Source organism: Pelophylax lessonae (assembly GCF_965119305.1).
Source record: "Pelophylax lessonae genome assembly, chromosome: 2".
NCBI lineage: Eukaryota > Metazoa > Chordata > Amphibia > Anura > Ranidae > Pelophylax > Pelophylax lessonae.
The window spans coordinates 411,795,024-411,816,481 of record NC_138769.1 but is presented as its reverse complement, the minus strand read 5'-3'; the positions used below and the strand labels follow the sequence as shown (position 1 = coordinate 411,816,481).

General features: G+C 43.8%; 1 protein-coding gene across 2 annotated transcripts in view; it reads right to left on the bottom strand.

The window, feature by feature from the left end:
• Positions 1–265: 265 nt before the first annotated feature.
• GTF2I (general transcription factor IIi) overlaps positions 266–21,458 on the bottom strand; it is a 132,671-nt gene continuing 111,478 nt past the window's right edge. For both annotated transcript variants that reach the window (XM_082245209.1, XM_082245210.1), the window contains 5 exons: positions 17,542–17,625; positions 11,422–11,605; positions 5,399–5,427; positions 3,066–3,107; positions 266–323 (listed from right to left, as the gene is read on the bottom strand). In XM_082245209.1, coding sequence (XP_082101335.1) covers positions 280–323; positions 3,066–3,107; positions 5,399–5,427; positions 11,422–11,605; positions 17,542–17,625 — 383 coding nt within the window. In that variant the 3' untranslated portion in view covers positions 266–279. The remainder of the gene's footprint in view (positions 324–3,065; positions 3,108–5,398; positions 5,428–11,421; positions 11,606–17,541; positions 17,626–21,458) is intronic.

The following is a 21,458-nucleotide window of genomic DNA, read 5'->3' as shown; positions in this document are numbered from 1 at the left end:
GACATATGCATATAGTGCAGAGATGTACTGAATATGTGTTTCTTTCCCCCCCCCCCCCCCCAAGACACACACTTTAAAGTCATGAGTGAATAAATAAGTAAAACGTATTCAGAATTATCCAGCATCATGTAACTTGAGAACAAGGCACATCTTAGTTTCTTACTTTACAAGTTTTTTTTCCCTTTGTGCTGAATATATTTCATTGGTGCATTCTGAGCTTTGAAAACGTTTTATATATAGAATCATAATAAATATTACCTTAGAAATGATAGTCCTGCTTTATGGGTCTGGTTCCTCCTTTATAATTAATTCCTCTTGTGGTTCTAGCAAGCAAAAGAAATTAATTTACACATCACTTGCATAGATTTACAAACAAAATACAAGTAATATATTTATGCACAGCTGCGCGCGCACACACACACACACAATAAAATTATAAACGCTTTTGTTTGTTTTTGCCCCCATTTTTCATGAGCTGAACTCACGGATCGAAGGCCCCTTTCACATATAGGAGTGCGTCGGCGGACTTAGTTTATCTCAAGGGGGGATCGATCCGCCGATCCCCCCGCTGAGCAGACTGATGGCAGCTGTGTCTCTCGCGCTGTGTGCTGTCAGGTCCCCGCTGTTCTCTATGGGGGAATCGGATGGGAACGGACTGTCTGTCCGTTCTCATCCAATCCGCTGGACGGATGGAAAAAAGGGTTTCCATCCGTCCAGATTTGAAGGATAGGATGTCAGCAGACATGTCTCCTCCGCTGACATCCGATGCCCCATAGAGATGCATGGGGCATCCGTTCAGATCTGAATGAAAAACAGACAGGCGGTTCTTAACGGTCCGCCTGTGTGAAAGGGGCCCAAGACTTTTTCTAGTACACAGAAGGCCTATTTCTCTCAAATATTGATCACAAATCTGTCTAAATCTGTGTTAGTGAGCACTTCTTTGCCGAGATAATCCATTCACCACACAGGTGTCGCATATCAAGATGCTGATTAGACAGCATGGTTATTGCACAGGTGTGCCTTAGGCTGGCAACAATAAAAGGCCACTCTAAAATGTGCAGTTTTACTGTATTGGGGGGGGTGGGGTCCAAAAACCAGTCAGTATCTGGTGTGACCACCATTTCCCTTACGCAGTGCAACACATCTCCTTCGCATAGACTTGATCAGGTTGTTGATTGTGGCCTGTTGATTGCTCCACTTCTCTTCAAAAGTGTTGCGTTTATAATTTCTGGTTAGTGTACATACACACACACATATATATATATATATATATATATATATACATATACATACATACATACATACATACACACACACACTTCTACCAGCTAAAGGAATTATAATGCTGCTTTTCATAACCAGGTCCTAAACGTGAGCAGCAGAAAAAAACTGGTTGAGAATATACCCACTTGATAATGTAGAAGCAGAAGCACACTGATAAGTCATCAAAACATTTCTACTACGATTCCCAGAATCTTCTAGGGGATGTGGAGCTGAAAGCCCTGACATCAGTGCACATACCTCAGAGAATTGTAGTTTACATGTGTTTCTATGCATAGCGTTCATGTGAGTGATTTTACCCAGTTTTAAGCTAAATACATACCGGTTTTTACATTATGGGAAGTAGTCTTCTTTGCTTATATGCCTGGCCTTGACTGAACAGGGATTAAAGCGGACCTGTGATCTACCTCATTCCATGGTGCCTCATATTGATGAAAACATCACTGACTTCTAATTTGAGGGTCACAATCTATCGTAAGCCTCAGAGTGGTTGGGAGACCATGAGTTGGTGTCTGCTTGCACTTGTTGGAATTAAAGAGGAAGATCACACACTTGTTTCTTAATAACTCACTGGTGGAAATCATTTATGGATGATACTGTGGAGTAATATGCAATAATTGTGGACTATCATATGACAGTCTGTTTTTATTTCACAGGTTTTAGGTGCTGCACTTTGTAGTTAATTTGTTTTTTGGTTTAGCCTACCCTATATTTGGTGTTATGGCAGCTCAGTTATAGTTTGGTTGGTCACTTTTAGCGCAGCGATTCGTATATTTTACATAGAAAACAATTGTCTTCCATGCGCCCCAGCGGTGGCTGGCATTACCAGTGCGTAAAACAGCCAGTCACTACAGTGTGTGAATGAGCCCTTAAAGTGATACTAAAGTCTTGGTTCTTTTTTCGTTAAAAATAACAAACATGCAGTGGTTTTTCACAGAGGGTCCCTCTTCGGTGCTCCTGGCACCTCCCTCCTGTTAAGCACCCCCACAGCAAGCAACTTGTTATGGGGGCACCAGAGCCGAGCTCCCTGTGTCCATTCAGACACGGCGACATGGCCCAACCCTTCTCTCCTCATTGGCTAATGGACTTTGGTTGACAGCAGTGGAAGCCAATGGCGCCACGCTGCTATCTCAGCGAATGAGAAGGGGAATCCCTGACAGCCAAATCTCTCGTGCAACATTGCTGGCTCTAGGTGAACCTCATATAAATATTGGGGGGGGGGGGGGGGGGCTTCTGCACACAGAAGTTTTTTTTATCTTAATGCAAAGAATGCATTAAGATAAAAAACTTCTTGCCTTTACAACCACTTTAACCTTTAAACATTGCACTGGTATTTAACACACACTACAGATTCATCCTTTTGGAATGGCTTTTTTTCTAATAGCAACATATGATAAATACCTTCTCTGGGCTCTTATGACTGGTTCTTGTTACAGTTTCCTTTAGGTAGCAAGACAACAGGATTTATATGGTAACAATGACTGTATCAAGCCTAATTTAGGGATGGAGAAACAAAGAACAATAACTTCCCTCAAAAAACATGTATCCAAAGCTCCTAGTTGTGGGGTCTCGAAAAAAAATAAAATAAATAAATGCCTCAGCTTTTGTTAGTGTGCACAGCACATGAGAGAGCCTAGAGCAAAGGTTTCTTCAGGAAGGGCATTTCGGCCCTTCACTTATTTTTACTTTATTTTTGGTTAAGGTTTCAGTATAAGTCTGCATAAAGAGATTATGATGGTAAAGAACAACTGCATTTTTAATCTGGTTTTGAAAGGTAAAATTACTTGTTTCTGTAGAAGGCCAAGATTCGCTCTCTTCCAGTGCTTCTGAAAGACACAAAGACAAATCTGTATTTAGAGCTCCTTAAATAGTGTACCAGTGTCTTTTGTAATCTGCTCAGTCTTTTAATATATTGCCTAGATAGCCTTTAACGCATCAAACTGAATAGTCTTTAGCTCAAGGGTCCTTATTTTTAATAAATCTTACAAAATCGGTTTTCTTCTGTGAAATTTCAGAATTAGATTTTATATACTATACAGTGATATGCATAAGTATTTGATTTGCACCACACACCCCTTGAGTCAGTACCTTGTAAAGCCACCTCTGGCTGCAATTTAGATTTGCACATTTATATGCTGACATTTTCAGATATTCTTGGAAAAAGTTTTGGTTAAGTTGGATTGAGACCACTGGTCAACAGCAACTTTCAAAATTTGAAAATAAAGAATAGTAGCGCAAGATACAATATAAAATTGTCTCAACAGGCCTAAAACCAGTGAGCAGTGTATAAATATATCATAAAAACAATATAAAACACTTAAAATCACTAAAACGTCCCACAGTCCTTTCAGGTAAAAGTGCATGTAGCAAAATAGTCCAATAAACAGCCGGTAAAGCTTGCTCATTCTTGAGCTTACACTTTTTTCTTGCTGGAACTCAGACAAAGTGGAAATTTGACTAAGTGGTGAGTTAAAAACCAGCGTTTAAAGAGAAGATTACAACAGGAGTCTTCTGGCCTGCTTTGGTGATCGTGAGGAGTATTTAAGGTGGAGTGGACAGCAAGTCAGATCAAAGTGGTCCATACATGCTACATGTTTTCCTGCTGGTCCAGCTAACCAATGCGATTTTCGCTCATTTATGAGAATAAATGAGCATTGGGGTCTAGTGAGTTACCAGTCCTTCTAATATCCCTGACACTTGGTGGTGGAAACATAGGTGATCGTTATAAACTGCACGATTTACCGGCTGTTTATTGGACTATTTTGTTCAAGTAGCAGCACCTATTGAATTCTAGTCAGCTAGTAGCTGTCCCCTCCTAGAGAACAGAGGAATTTCTATAGTCAGTGTGTGGCTTTGAGATTTATTATTTTAACTTTCAAAACTTGACACAAATTCTTAATAGTATCAAAGTATGGGTTTTTGACTGGGCCAAGCAAAGACATTACAGCCATACGTTTGTGAGCATTCAAAAAACAAAAACATATATGCCTGCTATGTAGCCAGATCATATGTTTTTTTTTTTCTTAAGCAATTGCAAATTTTACCTTTTAAACGTGTGCTATGTAGCTCCTCATTTGTCTTGTTGAAAAGGTAATGTGTTGTTCCTAAGAAGGCTTTCCTTGTTGGATGTGTATGTGAAACTACAATGTAGTTCACTAAAAATCAATTTCCCACATTCCTTCAAGTGGATGGGTTGGGAAATGAAGCCTTGATTTGTCTCCCTCATACCCTCAAACAATGGGAACAACCTGAAGAGCCAGTCCACATGTAAAAACCAGTGAGTCCAAAGTGAAGTAAACACTGATGAACTTCTTTGATTAAAAATAAAAGTCACTTACATAGGTAGACATCCAACTCCAAAATATTGTAACAGTATTGCTGTGCCATGCATTATTTTGGTCTTCTATACTGCCTATGGCCACTAAGTGGACTAGAATGGGCAAGCTAGGCAAACTGTATGGAACGGTATGGGCAGAAGTTGCTGTAACATCTCAATAAGGAAAGCCGCTAGACCACGTCAACCACAATGGACTGGAAGTGACGTTCTGCCGCTAGGACACAAAACTGCAAGAATGCTTCCGGGTCTCCTAGCAGTCTAACGTCACTTCTGGAATTATTCTGTAAGACACTTTTTGTGGCGCATCCAGATTATACCTACCAAAGGCATGGCTTCTCAATGGGCCAGCCATGGATTTTTACAATTCCTTTAGAGTTATTACTGGCCTCTAGCTTATGTGAGGAATGCCTTTTTTGCCTAATCACAAAATTTTGTTGGACCTCTTTTTTTTTTTAAGGCGTTGTGTCATATGCATTCCATTTTTTAATTAAACAATGTTGTCAATTTAGTGGCACTCTAGGAGATGCTTTTCTTCCCCCTCTGATGACTCCATAGCCTTTATGAGGCTGTTTAGCTATGCTCTCACACAAACGCCCTTCCAAACATTTATGCAATTATTTTGAGACAGAAAGTGACACCAAGTAAACTCTATTCAAGTAACTTGACCTCAGAAGATATTTGGCCATTAACCAAACTCTGGCCAGGAAACTTTTTACATAATTTATGTCCTGACCCTTAAGGAACATTAAAAGATGATTTTCAGGCCATAAATATACTTACGAGTATTTAACACCAATCCAGGAAAAGGCCTATAAGAAATGTACAAATAGAATATTAAGATTTCTGATATATTCAATTTACTTATCCTTTCCAAAACTAAAGCAAAATAATTAGATGTGTGTTGTGCATATTTTACACTATCACTGTTTATTACTCCATTTATGATATTTATTGGTTGAGGACTTCCCCTTTCAAAAAAACATTATTTCCTGCTTGTGTGGTTGGTTTAAACTCTGATCATTAAAGCGGAGTTCCGGTCTCAAATACCTTTTTTAACTAAAAATACCCCTATAATAATACTAATCCATCGCCCTTTACAGAGCCGCTATTCTCATACTTACAAGGTGTACAGTATTGGATTTTAGTCAAAATCTTACTTTAAAAAACGCTGTCTTGGATGTGGGCATCTGCTGTGTCCTTCCTGATTCCAGGGAGTGTTCTAGGAGTTCTTCCTGATTCCAGCCTCCTGGGAGTGATGACAAACACTTGCAGGATCGCAGTCGGCGACCCTCACCTGCCTGTTTTGTGTCTATGCAACAATTCTGATTGTTAGGTTTCAGGGTGAGCTTTATATAGCGACCCTTCTGGGTCTGCGTTCACCCACTTCGAGTGCTCTGATAGTGAGAAGGATTCCTCTTCTACTGCAGCCGTGCATGCAACTGCGCTGGTGGATGCACTTATTGTATCGGTGCGGGCAACTTTCAAAATTGGAGGATATGCAGCTGGGCCGGAGGTGCCGGTCCCCTTTGGTACCAGGTCCTCAGAAGCGGCAAAAGGTGTCACCTTTTTCCACCTACTTGACAAAATTGTCGCGAGTCAGTGACCTAAACGCATTATGTTGGTGTCTAAGCGTTTTCGCTAGAGGGTATCCCTTTGAAGAGTCCCTGTTTAAAAAAGTGGACAGTCCCAAATGTGGTGAATTCTCAGGTTTTCAGGCCGAATAACTCCACTTTAATTCCGGTAGAGGAGTCTCTGGCTTTTAAAGACCCCTTTGACGGGAGAGCCGAGACTTTGGTATGCCACGTTTCCTGTGGCCGGTTCGGTCCTTAGGCCAGTGTTCACCATAGCATTGGTGTCCCAGACTGTAAAACGGAGTTTGCAAAGCTTTTTGAACCAGGATCTGGAGGGGGAATGGCTTCCCACTGCCCTTGCAAGCTGGCGGACCAGTTGGTCCAGGGGTTGCAGTTTGTCTGTGGTGCCTCTCTGGATGCGGCTCCCTTGGTTTCTAGGCTGTCTGTGACAGCAGTGGTCCTTCGGCGCATGATATGGCTGAAATGCTGGTCTGTGGACCAGTCTTCCAACACAGCCTCATCTGTTCTCCCCTTTTTGGGGGATCACTTGTTTGGATCTTCCTGGATAATATCCTTAAAGGGTCTTACAGGGGGGAAGAGTACTCTTCTTCCACAGGCTGCCAGGGGCGAGAAGTCGCGTCACAGAGAGTGGGTTCTTCCAGACCTGCAGACAAGCCCTCTTCTGCCTGATGGGGCGCCCTCACCCCGTGTTTGTGGTAGGTCTTTCTGGACCTATGGACCTTCCTGATTCAAGACAGGTGGGTCCACGAGCTGATCTGGTCCGGTTACAAAATTAGGTTTCGGTCTTATCCTCCAGTCAAGTTCTTTCCTTCCAATCTGTGTTTGTCCCCAGACTGCTTGCGGGTTCTATTCGGGGCGGTGCAAGTCTTTCTACTACAAAGGGTGATTGTTCCGGTTCCAAAATCTGAAAGTTTTCTTAGGTTTCTAGTCAAACCGGTTTACAGTTCCCAGGAAGGTAGGCAAGGTACATCCAATCCTGGACCTCAAGGCTTTGAACCACCCGTGTGGGTACAAAAGTTTCAAATAGGGTCCATTGGTACAGTAGTGGCACCCCCCACATCAAGGATGCTTACCTTCCTCTTCATATTCCATTATATGTCAGTCATCAGCGTTTCCTCCACTTGCCATGGGTGAGGAGCATGCTCAATTCATGGCATTACGCTTTGGTCGCCTCAGCTCCTTGGGCATTCACAAAAGTGTTAGATCTAGGGGTCATCCCAATCTGGCAATTGTAGCAGCAACAGCAGGGCATTGTGGTACTGGGTACCTGGACTATCTTCTTCTGTGAGCAGAGTCTCTGACTGCTCTAAAGGACAATCTGGACATTACTGTGTGGACTCTGTAGGAGTTCGGTTGGAAATTGAACTTCCAAAAACTCTGGTTCCGTCCACCAAGTTGGACTATCTGAGTCTGACTCTGGATCAACTTCAGAAAGGGTTCTTTTCCCAGGGGAACAAAAACTCAAAAGCTGCACGATGTGACTCGGCTCCTGTTCAGCAGTCGGTCTTCTTTCTGGACTTGCGTGCGGATGTGCCTAATGGAGTCTACCTTTGAGGCAGTTTGGTTTGCACAGTTCCACTCAAGCCTCTGCAAAGGGAGATTCCTTCCTAGTAGGACAAGGATCCACAGTCTCTAGATAATCCTTCCTTCCTTCCCCTGTACTGGACGGTGGTCCCTGCGGTTGCTAGCCTGTCCGGGTGGGGAGGCGTTTTGGACACAGATGTGTTTGAGGGGTCTGGACTCTGGGGGGGGGGGGGGGGGGGAGTCAAGACTACCAATCACCATACTGGGACTTCGGGAGATACTGTATGATTTGTCTGGCTCTTTGGACAAATCGCCTTCAGGAGTGCCAGGCAAGGATCTATCAGACAACACCACAGCCGTGGTGTATGTCAATCGCCAACGGGGCATAAGAAGTGTCCTGGCGGCTCAGGAGGTAGCTGGCATTCTAAGGTTCAGCTGTGTCTCCGGTGGGGAACTCCTGAGGTGGATCTGTTGGCCTTTTGTCTCAACAGGAAGGTACAGTGAATTGTGGCAAGGTCTCTGGATCCTCTGGCCGATGTCAGACACACTGGTGTCTCCTTGGGGCCAGTATCTTCTGATATATGCCTTTCCCCCCCACTGAAACTTCTGCCAAGTCTCCTGTGAAAGATTGAGGCAGAAGGGATCCGCTGGCTTTAACGGCTTGGCTGTTGAACGCCAGGTGTTGCAGGGTAGGGGGTTGTCTGAATCTGTGATTTCCACGCTGTAAAAGACTAAAAAAATCTACCTAGAAAGATTTTACCATCGCTTGAAGGAGTAGGATGTATTGTGTGAGTCTCTTGGGGTTCATCCCCGTTCCATTTCGGTGGCTTGGATTTTGGCATTCCTCCAACGAGGTGTTGAGCAGCGCCTTGCCTTGGGTAACGTCAAGGGCCAGGTTTTCAGCCTTGGCAGTCTTCCTTTGCCATCCTTTGGCTACACATTCTTTGGTTCGCCACTTGGCTCCCCAGTACAGTCTCCGTTGCCTCCGTGGGATCTTCATTTGGTGCTGTAAATTCTCCAGTACCCGCCTTTCGGAAATATTTGTGAGCTTCCTCTGCTTTCACTGTCCCTGAAGCTAGCCATCCTGGTGGCTATTACTTCTGCACGCAGGATGTCGGAGCTGGCGGCATTTTGTGGTTCACAAAGATAAAGTGCTGCTTCACCCTTGTCAGTATACCTCCTGGGACTGCCCCATAGGCGTGGTAAAGCTTTTTCCTGCCTAGTGTCCTACTCCTTTAGGGGGCAGCATAACCCAATGGCCAAGAAGATTCTGGAGCTGTGTCCCTCAATGAACAAAAGAGAAATCATTTTTACCCATTATGCAGATACCGGTTTCAATGACAAGGGCGACTGAATGCCATGCATTTGGATTTTGTATAAGAAAAAATCTAGTGTATGTGTAGTCTGCTATCCCAGTGGATCCTTGATTGGGATTCTCACCACAGGAACCATTATGGCACTGGAAAATCAATCTTGCCGGTAACTAGATGAGGGGAATTGTTCTCAGCTAAGATTCAATTGATACTACAAGGCTCTAAAACAAACCTGTTTGCATTCATTCATTTCTCCTAATAATTATGCGGTCCGTTTACCAAAATATACAGTTTGCTACCATCCACATGGCCAAATCACATACAGTATCTATGTGGGTCTTTTAAAGCAGAACTAATTACGCACAATACTCACCTCCACCTTCCAGGAAAGGCAAAGCCAGGTTTTCAGCCTCTTGACTGTCCAGTGGGAGAGGACATCATCGCATGCATGCCCTTGGGGGTCAGTAATTCCATCACAGCAGGAGCGTGCAGAGAATTCACGTTGAACTATGCATGTGCAGCTCAGTGTACATTCATTAGAAGACTGCAAGCAGGCAAGTGTGTATTATACAATACACATAGCACGTCTCTTCTACTAAAGAGAGCTGTTGTCTGGCAATTTTGTTATTAAGATTTTGCTCCACTTTAATAGTCTTCCCACCTGTTCATTTTTGAGCAACATGTAATTTTAAATGTTTTCACTTTCAAAACTGGTAACAGACAAAAAAGCCAATGTTTTCAGAGATGACCCAAGTCCAATTAGGCTCTAAAACAGTGGTTCTTAACCTGGGTTCGATCGAACCCCAGGGGTTCGGTGAGTCAGTCTTGTGGGTTCGACGGAGGCACACCCGACTCATATGATTTGTGACGACAGGCACAGAGGTGGGATTCAGCCGGTTCGCACCGGTTCCACAGAACCGGTTACTAAATATTTGGAAGTTCACAGAACCGTCTTGTGAGTTGTGACAATCTGTAGATCATCCTCCTGATCCGCTGACCGCTCTGCTGCTCTCTCTGTCCTCTGTCAGCGCTCTCTCTCTGCAGGGAGGCGGCCGGAGCCCACACTGCATTGGTTGCTAGGCTAGAGCCGCTTATCGTCTAGCAACCAGTGACATCACCCCTTTCTCCTCCAGGCCGCCTCCTCCCAGACAGTCCCTGACTCCCCGCCTATTAAAATTTGGCTCTAGTAGGAAAGGGTGGACCCAGGTCGCCCCGAGCCCACCCATTGCGTGACAATAGCAAATGAAAATTCGCTATTGTCACACGGATCCTCCTCCTCCTCGGCCAATGCCATTGGCCGAAGGAGGAGGCGGGAGGACTCGAGAAGATGCGGGGACTGAAGAGAAGAAGCCGCCGCTACAACAGGTAAGTCAAGTGCACTGGTCTCGGGGGGGGGGGGGGGTGGCTTGGCAAGTTGGCACGCTGTTCACTCTGCATTGAAGGGGGCACGATGGTCTCTGCATTGAAGGGGCACGATGGTCTTTGCATTGAAGGGGGCACGATGACCTCTGCATTGAAGGGGGCACGCTGGTCTCTGCATTGAAAGGGGGCACGGTTATCTCTGCATTGATGGGGGCACGCAGGTCTCTGCATTGAAAAGGGGCTCGAATGATGATCTCTGCATTGAAAGGGGGCACGAATGATGATCTCTGCATTGAAGGGGGCACGCAGCACGCTGTTCTCTGCATTGAAAGGGGGCACGAATGATGATCTCTGCATTGAAGGGGGCACGAATGATGATCTCTGCATTGAAGGGGGCATGCCACATGCTGGTCTCTGCATTGAAAGGGGGCACGCTGGTCTCTGTGCATTGAAAGGGGGCACGCTGGTCTCTGTGCATTGAAAGGGGGCACGCTGGTCACTGTGCATTGAAAGGGGGCACGCTGGTCACTGTGCATTGAAAGGGGGCACGCTGGTCACTGTGCATTGAAAGGGGGCACGCTGGTCACTGTGCATTGAAAGGGGGCACGCTGGTCACTGTGCATTGAAAGGGGGCACGCTGGTCATTCTGCATTGAAAGGGGGCACGCTGGTCATTCTGCTTTGAAGGGGGCACGCTGGTCACTGTGCATTGAAAGCGGGCACGCTGGTCATATATACCTAAAATAATATATACCTATGTTTTGAATTTGAAAAATCATATTTTATTTTTCCAATTAAGAAGGGTTCGGTGAATGCGCATATGAAACTGGAGGGGTTCAGTACCTCCAACAAGGTTAAGAACCACTGCTCTAAAACATGTATTTTATTATTAGACATTTGTTGACAGGAATATATATATATATATATATATATATATATATATATATATATATATATACATATATAAAAATATAATTTTTATTTTTCTTTTATATATTTATTATTGAACTCACCTTATAACTGTAAATTTAATGAATTCTCCTGAGTCCAGAATTCTTCTCATAGAGCTTATTTCTAGATAACTGGGGGCTTTGAAAGTAACACCTGGTGGCATTCCATCTACTACTACACATCCTGGGTTGGCAGTAATTTTTCTGTAGGGAACTTTTACTGGATAGTTCATTCCAATGGCTTCACCTATAAACATAGCATTACTAAACGTTAGCACACTGTATTAACATTGAGTACACTGGGGCCCTGTGGTAGAACAGTACATCCCTACCAGGATGTCAGACACTACAAAAAAAGTATGTACAAATGTAGTGCAATATACTGTAGTGTCCAAAAGAGTGTGTGTAATATCCCTCTAAGGAAATGTAGTAACAGTAGGGAGCAATGCTGAGTGAGCAATCAAGGATATTACATAAGCTTATGACCAACAGTTAATTATGAAGTGGCATCCTCAGCTGGTTACAGGAGACACCCACTGGGTCATATATGAGATAACTGCTGAGTATTGGGAAATAATTTAACCACCAAACAATCTTTTTATCTGCAAACATACAATTTGTAAGTCAGGCCTCACACAAGAAGACAGGAAAGATGGCTTCCTTATTCCAACACACCTAAACATGTTGAGGTGTACAATTACTTAGCAGCAATAGGATTTTAAAGACAGCTGCCCATGACAATTCAGGTGCACCTGCCACCGGAACTGGACAGGAAGTGCAGCAAAAAATTAAATAAAATTCCAGCAACCCCCACAAAATGCATGCTGCAGAAAGAACGGCAGGATTGCTAAAGGCTTTTAATAGCTGCTGCACATTGCAGTCTTTTCTCCAAGGCAAGATTTCCACATGGCAGGATAGACATGGCAGTCTACCTCCAGAACAACATGTTCCAACGCTTACAGCAGTCTTCATTTAGCACAATAGGCAGTCCCTAAAGTGCAGTCTGTCCACTAACAAGTTAACACATTTTACTTTCAATAAGATGTGTAACATTGGAATTACTTTTTTTTTTTTTTTAAAGCTAAACTCTGGGAAATTTAGATTTTAGCTTTACTTGTAAAATCATTTTCTAGGAGTATATCACAGGACACTTCATATTACCGACTATTTGAGTTTTGCTGCCCACCTCATGTGAATGGAAAAAAAAAAAAAGTAGGAGTTCCCTTTCCAGGCTTCACAGCTAAACCTCAGTTTTGTTGCAGACAATGAAGAACAGACAGAGAAGACTCCAAGATTCCTGTGACATACTCCAAGAAAAGAAGTTTACAAGTAAACCAAAAATCCTAACAATCGTATATCACAGGACACAGGGCTCCTCATATTAATGACAAATTGGGATGTCCCAAAGCACTGAACATGATTAGTGGGCAACACAGCAAAAAGGCCAACACCTTCAAGCTAGTGTGCACCATGTCCGTTGGGAAGCCCACTGGTTTTCTGTGTCTACGACAGTCTGGGACCCGGAGATTCCTCCTGGGAGGACTAATCCTTAGATAATTCCCAATCCTCAACAACTTCCCCCCTTATCCTCATCTTAAGGATGTTTCTCCGATGACTCATCCTCCCACAATAAGGGAGTAGGGGTAAGGGCAGTGCCCACTCTTGTGTCCCAGGCGTTCTAAGCCAGTGAGGACCCCTGAAAGCTGATCCTGCAAACAAGCAATGGCTGAAAGTTCCTTCCTTGACATAAAGGAGGACAGGGATTCAGACCTAATCTGATCCTTTGGGGAGCCATTACAGGACAATCTGTGCAGAGGGTCCTCCATACCCGATAGAAAAATTTGGGAAACCACCCCATTGTTCTTCCTCCCACCTCACTGCCTGTGCAAGACCATAGCTTTCTGGGGATTAGTAGGCCTTTTATACCCTATAAGGGAGCAGTCATCCAGTTCACAGAAGTGTTGACCAAGAACACTTAAATGGCAAGTCGTCTCCAATTGACAATTGTCCCAATACTTGTTGTGCCCCCACAGCTGATGCAATGAATGCTGCTGCAGCTGTACAGTCATTGCGGCTGAAAGTATCTGAACCACTGGAGCTGTCCTATGCTACGCTGTTGGAGTCAGGAACATGTGATCATACATGTTACTGGGCACTGGGAACCGATAAATTGGTGCCCGCGTATGCACATGCACTATCCCTTTTGAGTACTGCTACCATGATGTCTACACTGCCCCAACCACATGTTCCATCAGAGGCACTCACCAAGCCATGTTGCAGGGCCAAAAGGCTTGAACTTCATTCCCCCCATGGCAGACGAACCTCAGAGCAGAGCATTCAGGAACTTGACTCCCCTCCAGGGGGATCACTGCCCTGTACTGCCTAAGCACCCTGCCAGCGAGATCACATGATACACAGTACCTTGGAGATTGTTGCTGGCAGGATCCAGCTTCAACCGGAAACATTACAGACGTTCCCACTGTTGCATGCGAGGTCGGGGTATAGTCCTTCTTTGACTTCTGACTGTAGACAACCAATCTGGATGAAGCCGTTCTCTAGTCCAGAAAGGGTGTTAATTACAGATCAGAAAATAGGAGACTAAGCCCGTGAAAGAAGATCTTCAGAGAGACATCTGTAGTCACATCCATTACCTAAGGGCACAATCTAAAAATGGAGGCTTATCTGAGTTGGGAGCTGAGCTGCCTTAAGGTGGCAGAATAAAACAAGTAGCCATGAATATGAAGTGCCTTGTGTCCTTGTTATGTACGATAAGGAAAAAACAAGTTTTGTGAACATAGGTGGAGAGCAAGCAACCCGCTATCATCACTGTACTAGAGCCAAAACTGTACATTTCAGCATGGGAAGTTTAGCGCCTACAGTTTTGGATGGGATTAATGAAAACCAAGAGTTTACCTAAAGCAGCAGCAGCATCAACACATGAAACACCGGTCATTAACCACTTAAGCCCCGGAGGATTTGGCTGCTAAACGACCAGGGGGTATTTTGCGATTCGGCACTGCGTGACTTTAACGGACAATTGCGCGGTCGTGCAACGCTGTACCTAAACGAATTTGACGTCCTTTTTTTCCCACAAACAGAGCTTTCTTTTGGTGGTATTTGATCACCTGTGCGCTTTTTACTTTTTGCGCTATAAACAAAAAAAGAGCGTAAATTTTGCAAAAATAACAATATTTTTTCACATTTTTTTATATGAAATTCCCCCCCAAAAAAATGTAAAAATCAAAATGTTTTAACATTTTCGGCCAATTTGTTTTATGCTACATATGTTTGGTTAAAAAAAAAAAAAAAAAAAAAAAAAAAAAAAATCGCAAAAAGCATATTTTTATTGGTTTGCGCAAAAGTTATCGCGTTTACTAACAAAGGGAAAGATTTTTGTCATTTTTGTTGTTTTTTTTTTTTAACGCGTAATGGCGGCGATCTGCGATGTTTTTTTTGCGGTACTGCGACATTGTGGCGGACAGATCGGACCCTTGACTGACATTTTTGACACTTTTGGGGTTACCAGTGACATTTCTACAGTAAATCAGTGCTATACATACAGTGGGTACGGAAAGTATTCAGACCCCCTTAAATTTTTCACTCTTTGTTATATTGCAGCCATTTGCTAAAATCATTTAAGTTCATTCTTCTTCCTCATGAATGTACACATAGCACCCCATACTGACAGAAAAACACAGAATTGTTGACATTGTTGCAGATTTATTAAAAAAGAAAAACTGAAATATCACATGGTCCTAAGTATTCAGACCCTTTGCTCAGTATTTAGTAGAAGCCCCCTTTTGATCTAATACAGCCAGGAGTCTTTTTGGGAAAGATGCAACAAGTCTTTCACACCTGGATTTGGGGATCCTCTGCCATTCCTCCTTGCAGATCCTCTCCAGTTCTGTCAGGTTGGATGGTAAACGTTGGTGGACAGCCATTTTTAGGTCTCTCGAGAGATGCTCAATTGGGTTTAAGTCAGGGCTCTGGCTGGGCCATTCAAGAACAGTCACGGAGTTGTTGTGAAGCCACTCCTTCGTTATTTTAGCTGTGTGCTTAGGGTCATTGTCTTGTTGGAAGGTAAACCTTCGGCCCAGTCTGAGGTCCAGAGCACTCTGGAGAAGGTTTTTGTCCAGGATATCCCTGTACTTGGCCGCATTCATCTTTCCCTCGATTGCAACCAGTCGTCCTGTCCCTGCAGCTGAAAAACACCCCCATAGCATGATGCTGCCACCACCATGCTTCACTGTTGGGACTGTATTGGACAGGTGATGAGCAGTGCCTGGTTTTCTCCACACATACCGCTTAGAATTAAGGCCAAAAAGTTCTATTTTGGTCTCATCAGACCAGAGAATCTTATTTCTCACCATCTTGGAGTCCTTCAGGTGTTTTTTTTAGCAAACTCCATGCGGGCTTTCATGTGTCTTACACTGAGGAGAGGCTTCCGTCGGGCCACTCTGCCATAAAACCCTGACTGGTGGAGGGCTGCAGTGATGGTTGACTTTCTACAACTTTCTCCCATCTCCTGACTGCATCTCTGGAGCTCAGCCACAGTGATCTTTGGGTTCTTCTTTACCTCTCTCACCAACGCTCTTCTCTCCAGATAGCTCAGTTTGGCCGGACGGCCAGCTCTAGGAAGGGTTCTGGTCGTCCCAAACGTCTTCCATTTGAGGATTATGGAGGCCACTGTGCTCTTAGGAACCTTAAGTGCAGCAGAAATCTTTTGGTAACCTTGGCCAGATCTGTGCCTTGCCACAATTCTGTCTCTGAGCTCTTCAGGCAGTTCCTTTGACCTCATGATTCTCATTTGCTCTGACATGCATTGTGATCTGGAAGGTCTTATATAGACAGGTGTGTGGCTTTCCTAATCAAGTCCAATCAGTATAATCAAACACAGCTGGACTCAAATGAAGGTGTAGAACCATCTCAAGGATGATCAGAAGAAATGGAAAGCACCTGAGTTAAATATATGAGTGTCACAGCAAAGGGTCTGAATACTTAGGACCATGTGATATTTCAGTTTTTCTTTTTTAATAAATCTGCAACAATGTCAACAATTCTGTGTTTTTCTGTCAGTATGGGGTGCTATGTGTACATTCATGAGGAAGAAGAATGAACTTAAATGATTTTAGCAAATGGCTGCAACATAACAAAGAGTGAAAAATTTAAGGGGGTCTGAATACTTTCCGTACCCACTGTATGCACTGTTACTGTAAAAATACACTGGTAGTGAAGGGGTTAACTTTATTTGAGAGGGAGGGGCTGTGTGTGTCCCTAGGGGCGTGATTCTTACTGTGATTGGCTGTGGCTTGAGGTGTAAGGACACTGATCAACGGTTCTACATAGTAGAACTGTGTGATCAGGGTTTTTACACCGAGGAGAAAGACAGGCAGCTTGTTTACACAAGCCGCCTGACTTTCTCCCTCTCCCCCGACGATCGCCGAGTGACCGGCGGACATCGGGTCTGCCGGTAACACGCGCGGGGGGGGGGGGGGGTCTGTGACCGCGCGGGCTCGCTCCCCAGACCCTCCCAGGCTAGTGACGTTAATTAACGTCACTCTGCCTGGCCGGGGCTGACCGCCGCAGTAAATTTACTTGCAGCGGTCGGCAAGCGGTTAAAGGTAATTCATTTTGACACACCAAATGTTCAAAAATATATTTTTTTCCCTGGAGTTTAGCCCTAGGTCTATATTACACTAAGACATAGAAATATACAGTCAGTCAAACTGAGCATTTGTGCATGCTCAAAGTTTGACAATTACAGCTCCATAGATCAATAGATCAAAGGAATTGCCCTAGGAAACCCCCCATCCCTTTCCCCCTTTGCTTTGATGTCTATGTCGATCTTGTCATAAAGAACCAAAATGCCTTTGTTTATCTGAAGGGCTACCTGAAATCTAAAATGGAGATTGGGTTATAATACCATTGCTGAGTTAGAATACCATTGCCTACACCGAGCAAGCTGCAAGCAGTATACCATGCAAAACCCCAGTGGGAAAAAAATTGAGAACCCCTGCTACCAACCATCCTTTAGAATGATGCAAAAAAGTTGGTCTTTTGATGATCAAATAATTTCCTAACCATGACCAAATTTTTACAAGTATAATCAAGGAGAGAGAACTTTAGAATTATAATTTAACATCTTTTCTGTACAGAACAGTGCCTTTGCTTCATACAGCTTACCAAATTTCCGGCTGAACAATTCGTTGACTTGTTCCCTCAACTGGCGGGCTTTGTCAACTTTTCCTGTTTTTTCATTTTCCCCATCTGAAAAAAAAAAAAAAAACAAAACTTTATTTGGGATTAGGAAATATCACATACAGGAAAACCTTGGATTGCATGCATAATTCATCCGGAAACATGCTTGTAATCCAAAGTACTCGTATATCAAAGCAAATTTCCCCATAAGAAATAATGGAAAACCAGATGATTCGTTCCACAATCATTTATTCATAAGTCCTTCATTTTATAGTCCACGTAAAAAGATTATAGCAATGTGATAGGTTGTCTAACCATAAAATGTACATCTACAAATGGCAGCCTCCACAAGGGGATTAGAAGCAAAATCCAGCAGGAGCTACAGAGTATAAAAGAGAAGAGAGGCGCCTCTAAGTGTAGCAATATGGTTACATTTAATGAAGGTACAACATTTAGCAACTCACATGGTTGATGATTAAAACAGGCACATCTAAGTATGCAGGCATCCGGAGTAAAGCTGTCCACATAGACCATCCTCCACACCGCCATCGACACTGGCTCCCACCACTGTCAGTCTGCAATCGTGACCAGGAAGACTACCCTGCAGTAGAGCATTCTGAAAGCGAGGCTTGAAACGCTCGAGGAGTGCAGGGAGTAAGGGGTGATGTCAACAGAGGTAGCGGTGCAGAGGACAGTTTATGCTGACAGCGTTACCCCGAATGCCTGCATACCTAAATGTATGTAAATGAAGAAGAAAGTGGCACTTCCAGACCCAGGAACTTGGAAACTTGAGTTTATTTCTTCAAATCATGGGTACAACATCAGACAAGACCACAAGACAGACTGGACAGCAAACGCGTTTCACACCTTGTGCTTATTCATCCAGCAATGAATAAGCACAAGGTGTGAAACGCGTTTGCTGTCCAGTCTGTCTTGTGGTCTTGTCTGATGTTGTACCCATGATTTGAAGAAATAAACTCAAGTTTCCAAGTTCCTGGGTCTGGAAGTGCCATTCTCTTCTTCATTTACATGGATTCCTCAGGTCACGGACCTTGGTGAGCACCCATTCCTACAGGACTGCCACAGCTGCTCGGGATCCATCTGGCTCAGCTGATTGTTTTCAGAGCGGTGATTTGTTTCATTTTGGTTTCCTGCATACCTAAATGTGCCTGTTTTATTCATCAACAATGTGAGTTGCTAAGTCCCCGTTCACACTAAGGCGACCTGTGAGGCCACCTGGTCGCCTCACAGGTCGCCGTAGGTCGCCTTCCATAGGGAAGCTGCGGACCCATTCTAATAGGAGCGACACAAGTCGCTCAGACTTAGAAAAAGGGTCCGGAGCTTCTTTGGGGCGCCCCGGAGGCCACCGCCATAGACTTCAATGTTATGAAGTCCGTGGCGGCCGCTCCGAGGTCGCGGCGCGCTGCTCGCACCCCGACCTCGGAGGTCGCCCCCCCAAGTCGGATCGCGGCAATGTGAACGGGGCCTGAATGTTGTACCTTTATTAAACGTAACCATATTGCTGCACTTATTATGGAAATCCCCCACGCTCTGAAAACAAACAAGCCGTGAAATATAACAAATGCTGCTACCTAAAATATTAAAATGACAAAATAAGTGAAATACGAGCATATAAAATAATTTCATATATGTGAATCCACAGTAGCGCAAAAGTATCACCAAATCAATATGATCTGTATGTGAATAATAAAAAAAATGTATGGAGTGAAAAAAACGAAGAAGTAGTCCCATAAAGGTCCTCTTGAAAAATAATAATTCCAAATTGAAAGGCTAGACCCCACTGATATCCAGTTGAGATTGATCCCCAAAAAATCCCACCACCGCTGTGTGTCATTTCCAACCCACTCCCATCAGACGACAACTCACCAAATAATATTGCCCCCCATTCTCATGGTGGAGCAAATAAGCTAGACAAGTCGACGGAAGGAAATTTACTTAGTAAGCCAATCCACTTCTCCAACCCTCTCGCAGTAGAAGTATACATCCGTTGGTATACATAAAAGAGAAAGGCTCCACTAGTGTAAAATTGTCAAAGCTCAATCTTTTATTGAAAACAAAATCCAATCCACTCGCATGTTACAAACTTGTAACAAACATTGTAATGCTCATGACATAGGCGATCCCCATTAGTCTCACCACTTCCACGCTGGCTAACGACCGTTCAGGGAGACGCCACTCGCTCTCACAATGTTAATGCAATGATTTCGGCTCCCGCACAGTTACGCCTCAACGCGTTTCATCACTTCCGACTTCGTAACAGGGGGTCAATTGCTACAGTTAGAGGCGCCTCTCTTCTCTTTCATACTCAGTTGTGATGGGACGCTACTCATATATCAAGACATTACTCGTCTAGCAAACTTTTAAAATACATTTTGACTTGATAGCCTTGCAAAACACTCGCAGATCAAGTTCGTGGCAATCTGAGGTTTTACTGTAGTTTGAAATGTATTTCATGTTTCTAGCACAGAAGTTTTTCCACTTTATGAAAAATACTGAACTGTGCCTCACATACAGTATGGCGAATTTTGGTCAACGCCAGTTGACTTTCTGTATGTTTTCATATTGAGGGAGGATAACGCAAACAAACACAGAAAACATACAAACGCCATGCAGAGAGTGTCCCTAGTGGGAATCAAATCCAAGTCAGCAACAATGCAAGGAAAGAGGATTATATGTTAGCAGTTTAAGATCATATACAGGGCTTCATGTCACTAATTTCATTACATATATACCTGTACATATTATTTATATGTCATAGCTCTTAATTTATTATTTTTTTTAAACAGGTTCTAAATGTAGTTTTATATATGCCATCTATTGGGATCCAGTGGCTGCACAAGCACAGATGCTTCTCCCAAGGTGACATCCACGCAGCTGCATGGCCCCAATGTACCCACATGAATGCCACACATTGGAAGCAGCTGCTGTGCCTGTGCAGCTATCCCGTCCCAATAGACGGCAGCGGGACTGCCAGCACAGGGATACGCACAACACCTGTGCATCCCTGGGCTGGTACAACAAGGCCCTGAATGAGGCATGGATTTAAATGTGCCCCATGTATACAAAGGCCTTAAAATGTTACTAAACCCACAACAGTAAAATCAGTCTGTGTATGCAGTAAAGCATGCTGGTTATACTCACTGTGGAACCTAAGGGGTTAATCCTCTGCATTGTGTAAAAGGGTTGTTTGATCCTGTATGCACAGATCCTCCTCTTCCACTGACTCCAGAACATTTCTGGATAAGACAGATCCTTTGGAGTCAGGCTGACCATGCTCAGTTTGGTTTGTATTGCTAGAGATTTTTTTTTTTTTTTATTCTTGGAAGTGCGCATATGATCAGCACTGTCCAGACAGAGGGTCAGGGGTCCTGGATCCTGATAGGACAGCTCAGTGCAGTATGAAAACTCCTCCTACAAGCTTTACTAGGAACTGAAAAAAGTCACAAGACTGATATATACTGCTGATGGGAAAAGGTACAGTAAAATCTTGGACTGAGAGTAACTTGGTTTGAGAGCGTTTAGCAAGACCAGCAACATTTTTTAATACATTTTTACTTGATAGACAAGCGATGTCTTGATATACAAGTAGTGTCATGTCACAACTGAGTATAAAAGAGAAGAGAGGCGCCTCCAAGTGTAGCAATATGGGTACATTTAATGAAGTTACAACATTTAGCAACTCACATGGTTGACGATTAAAAGAGGCACATCTAAGTATGCAGGCATCCGGGGTAAAGCTGCCCACATATACCATCCTCCGCACCGCCATCAATGTCATCCCTTTCACGCTGCGCTCCACGAGAGCTTTCAGATCACTCTACTGCAGGGTAATCTTCTGTCACCACTACAGACTGACAGTGGTGAGAGCTGGCAGTGAGGAG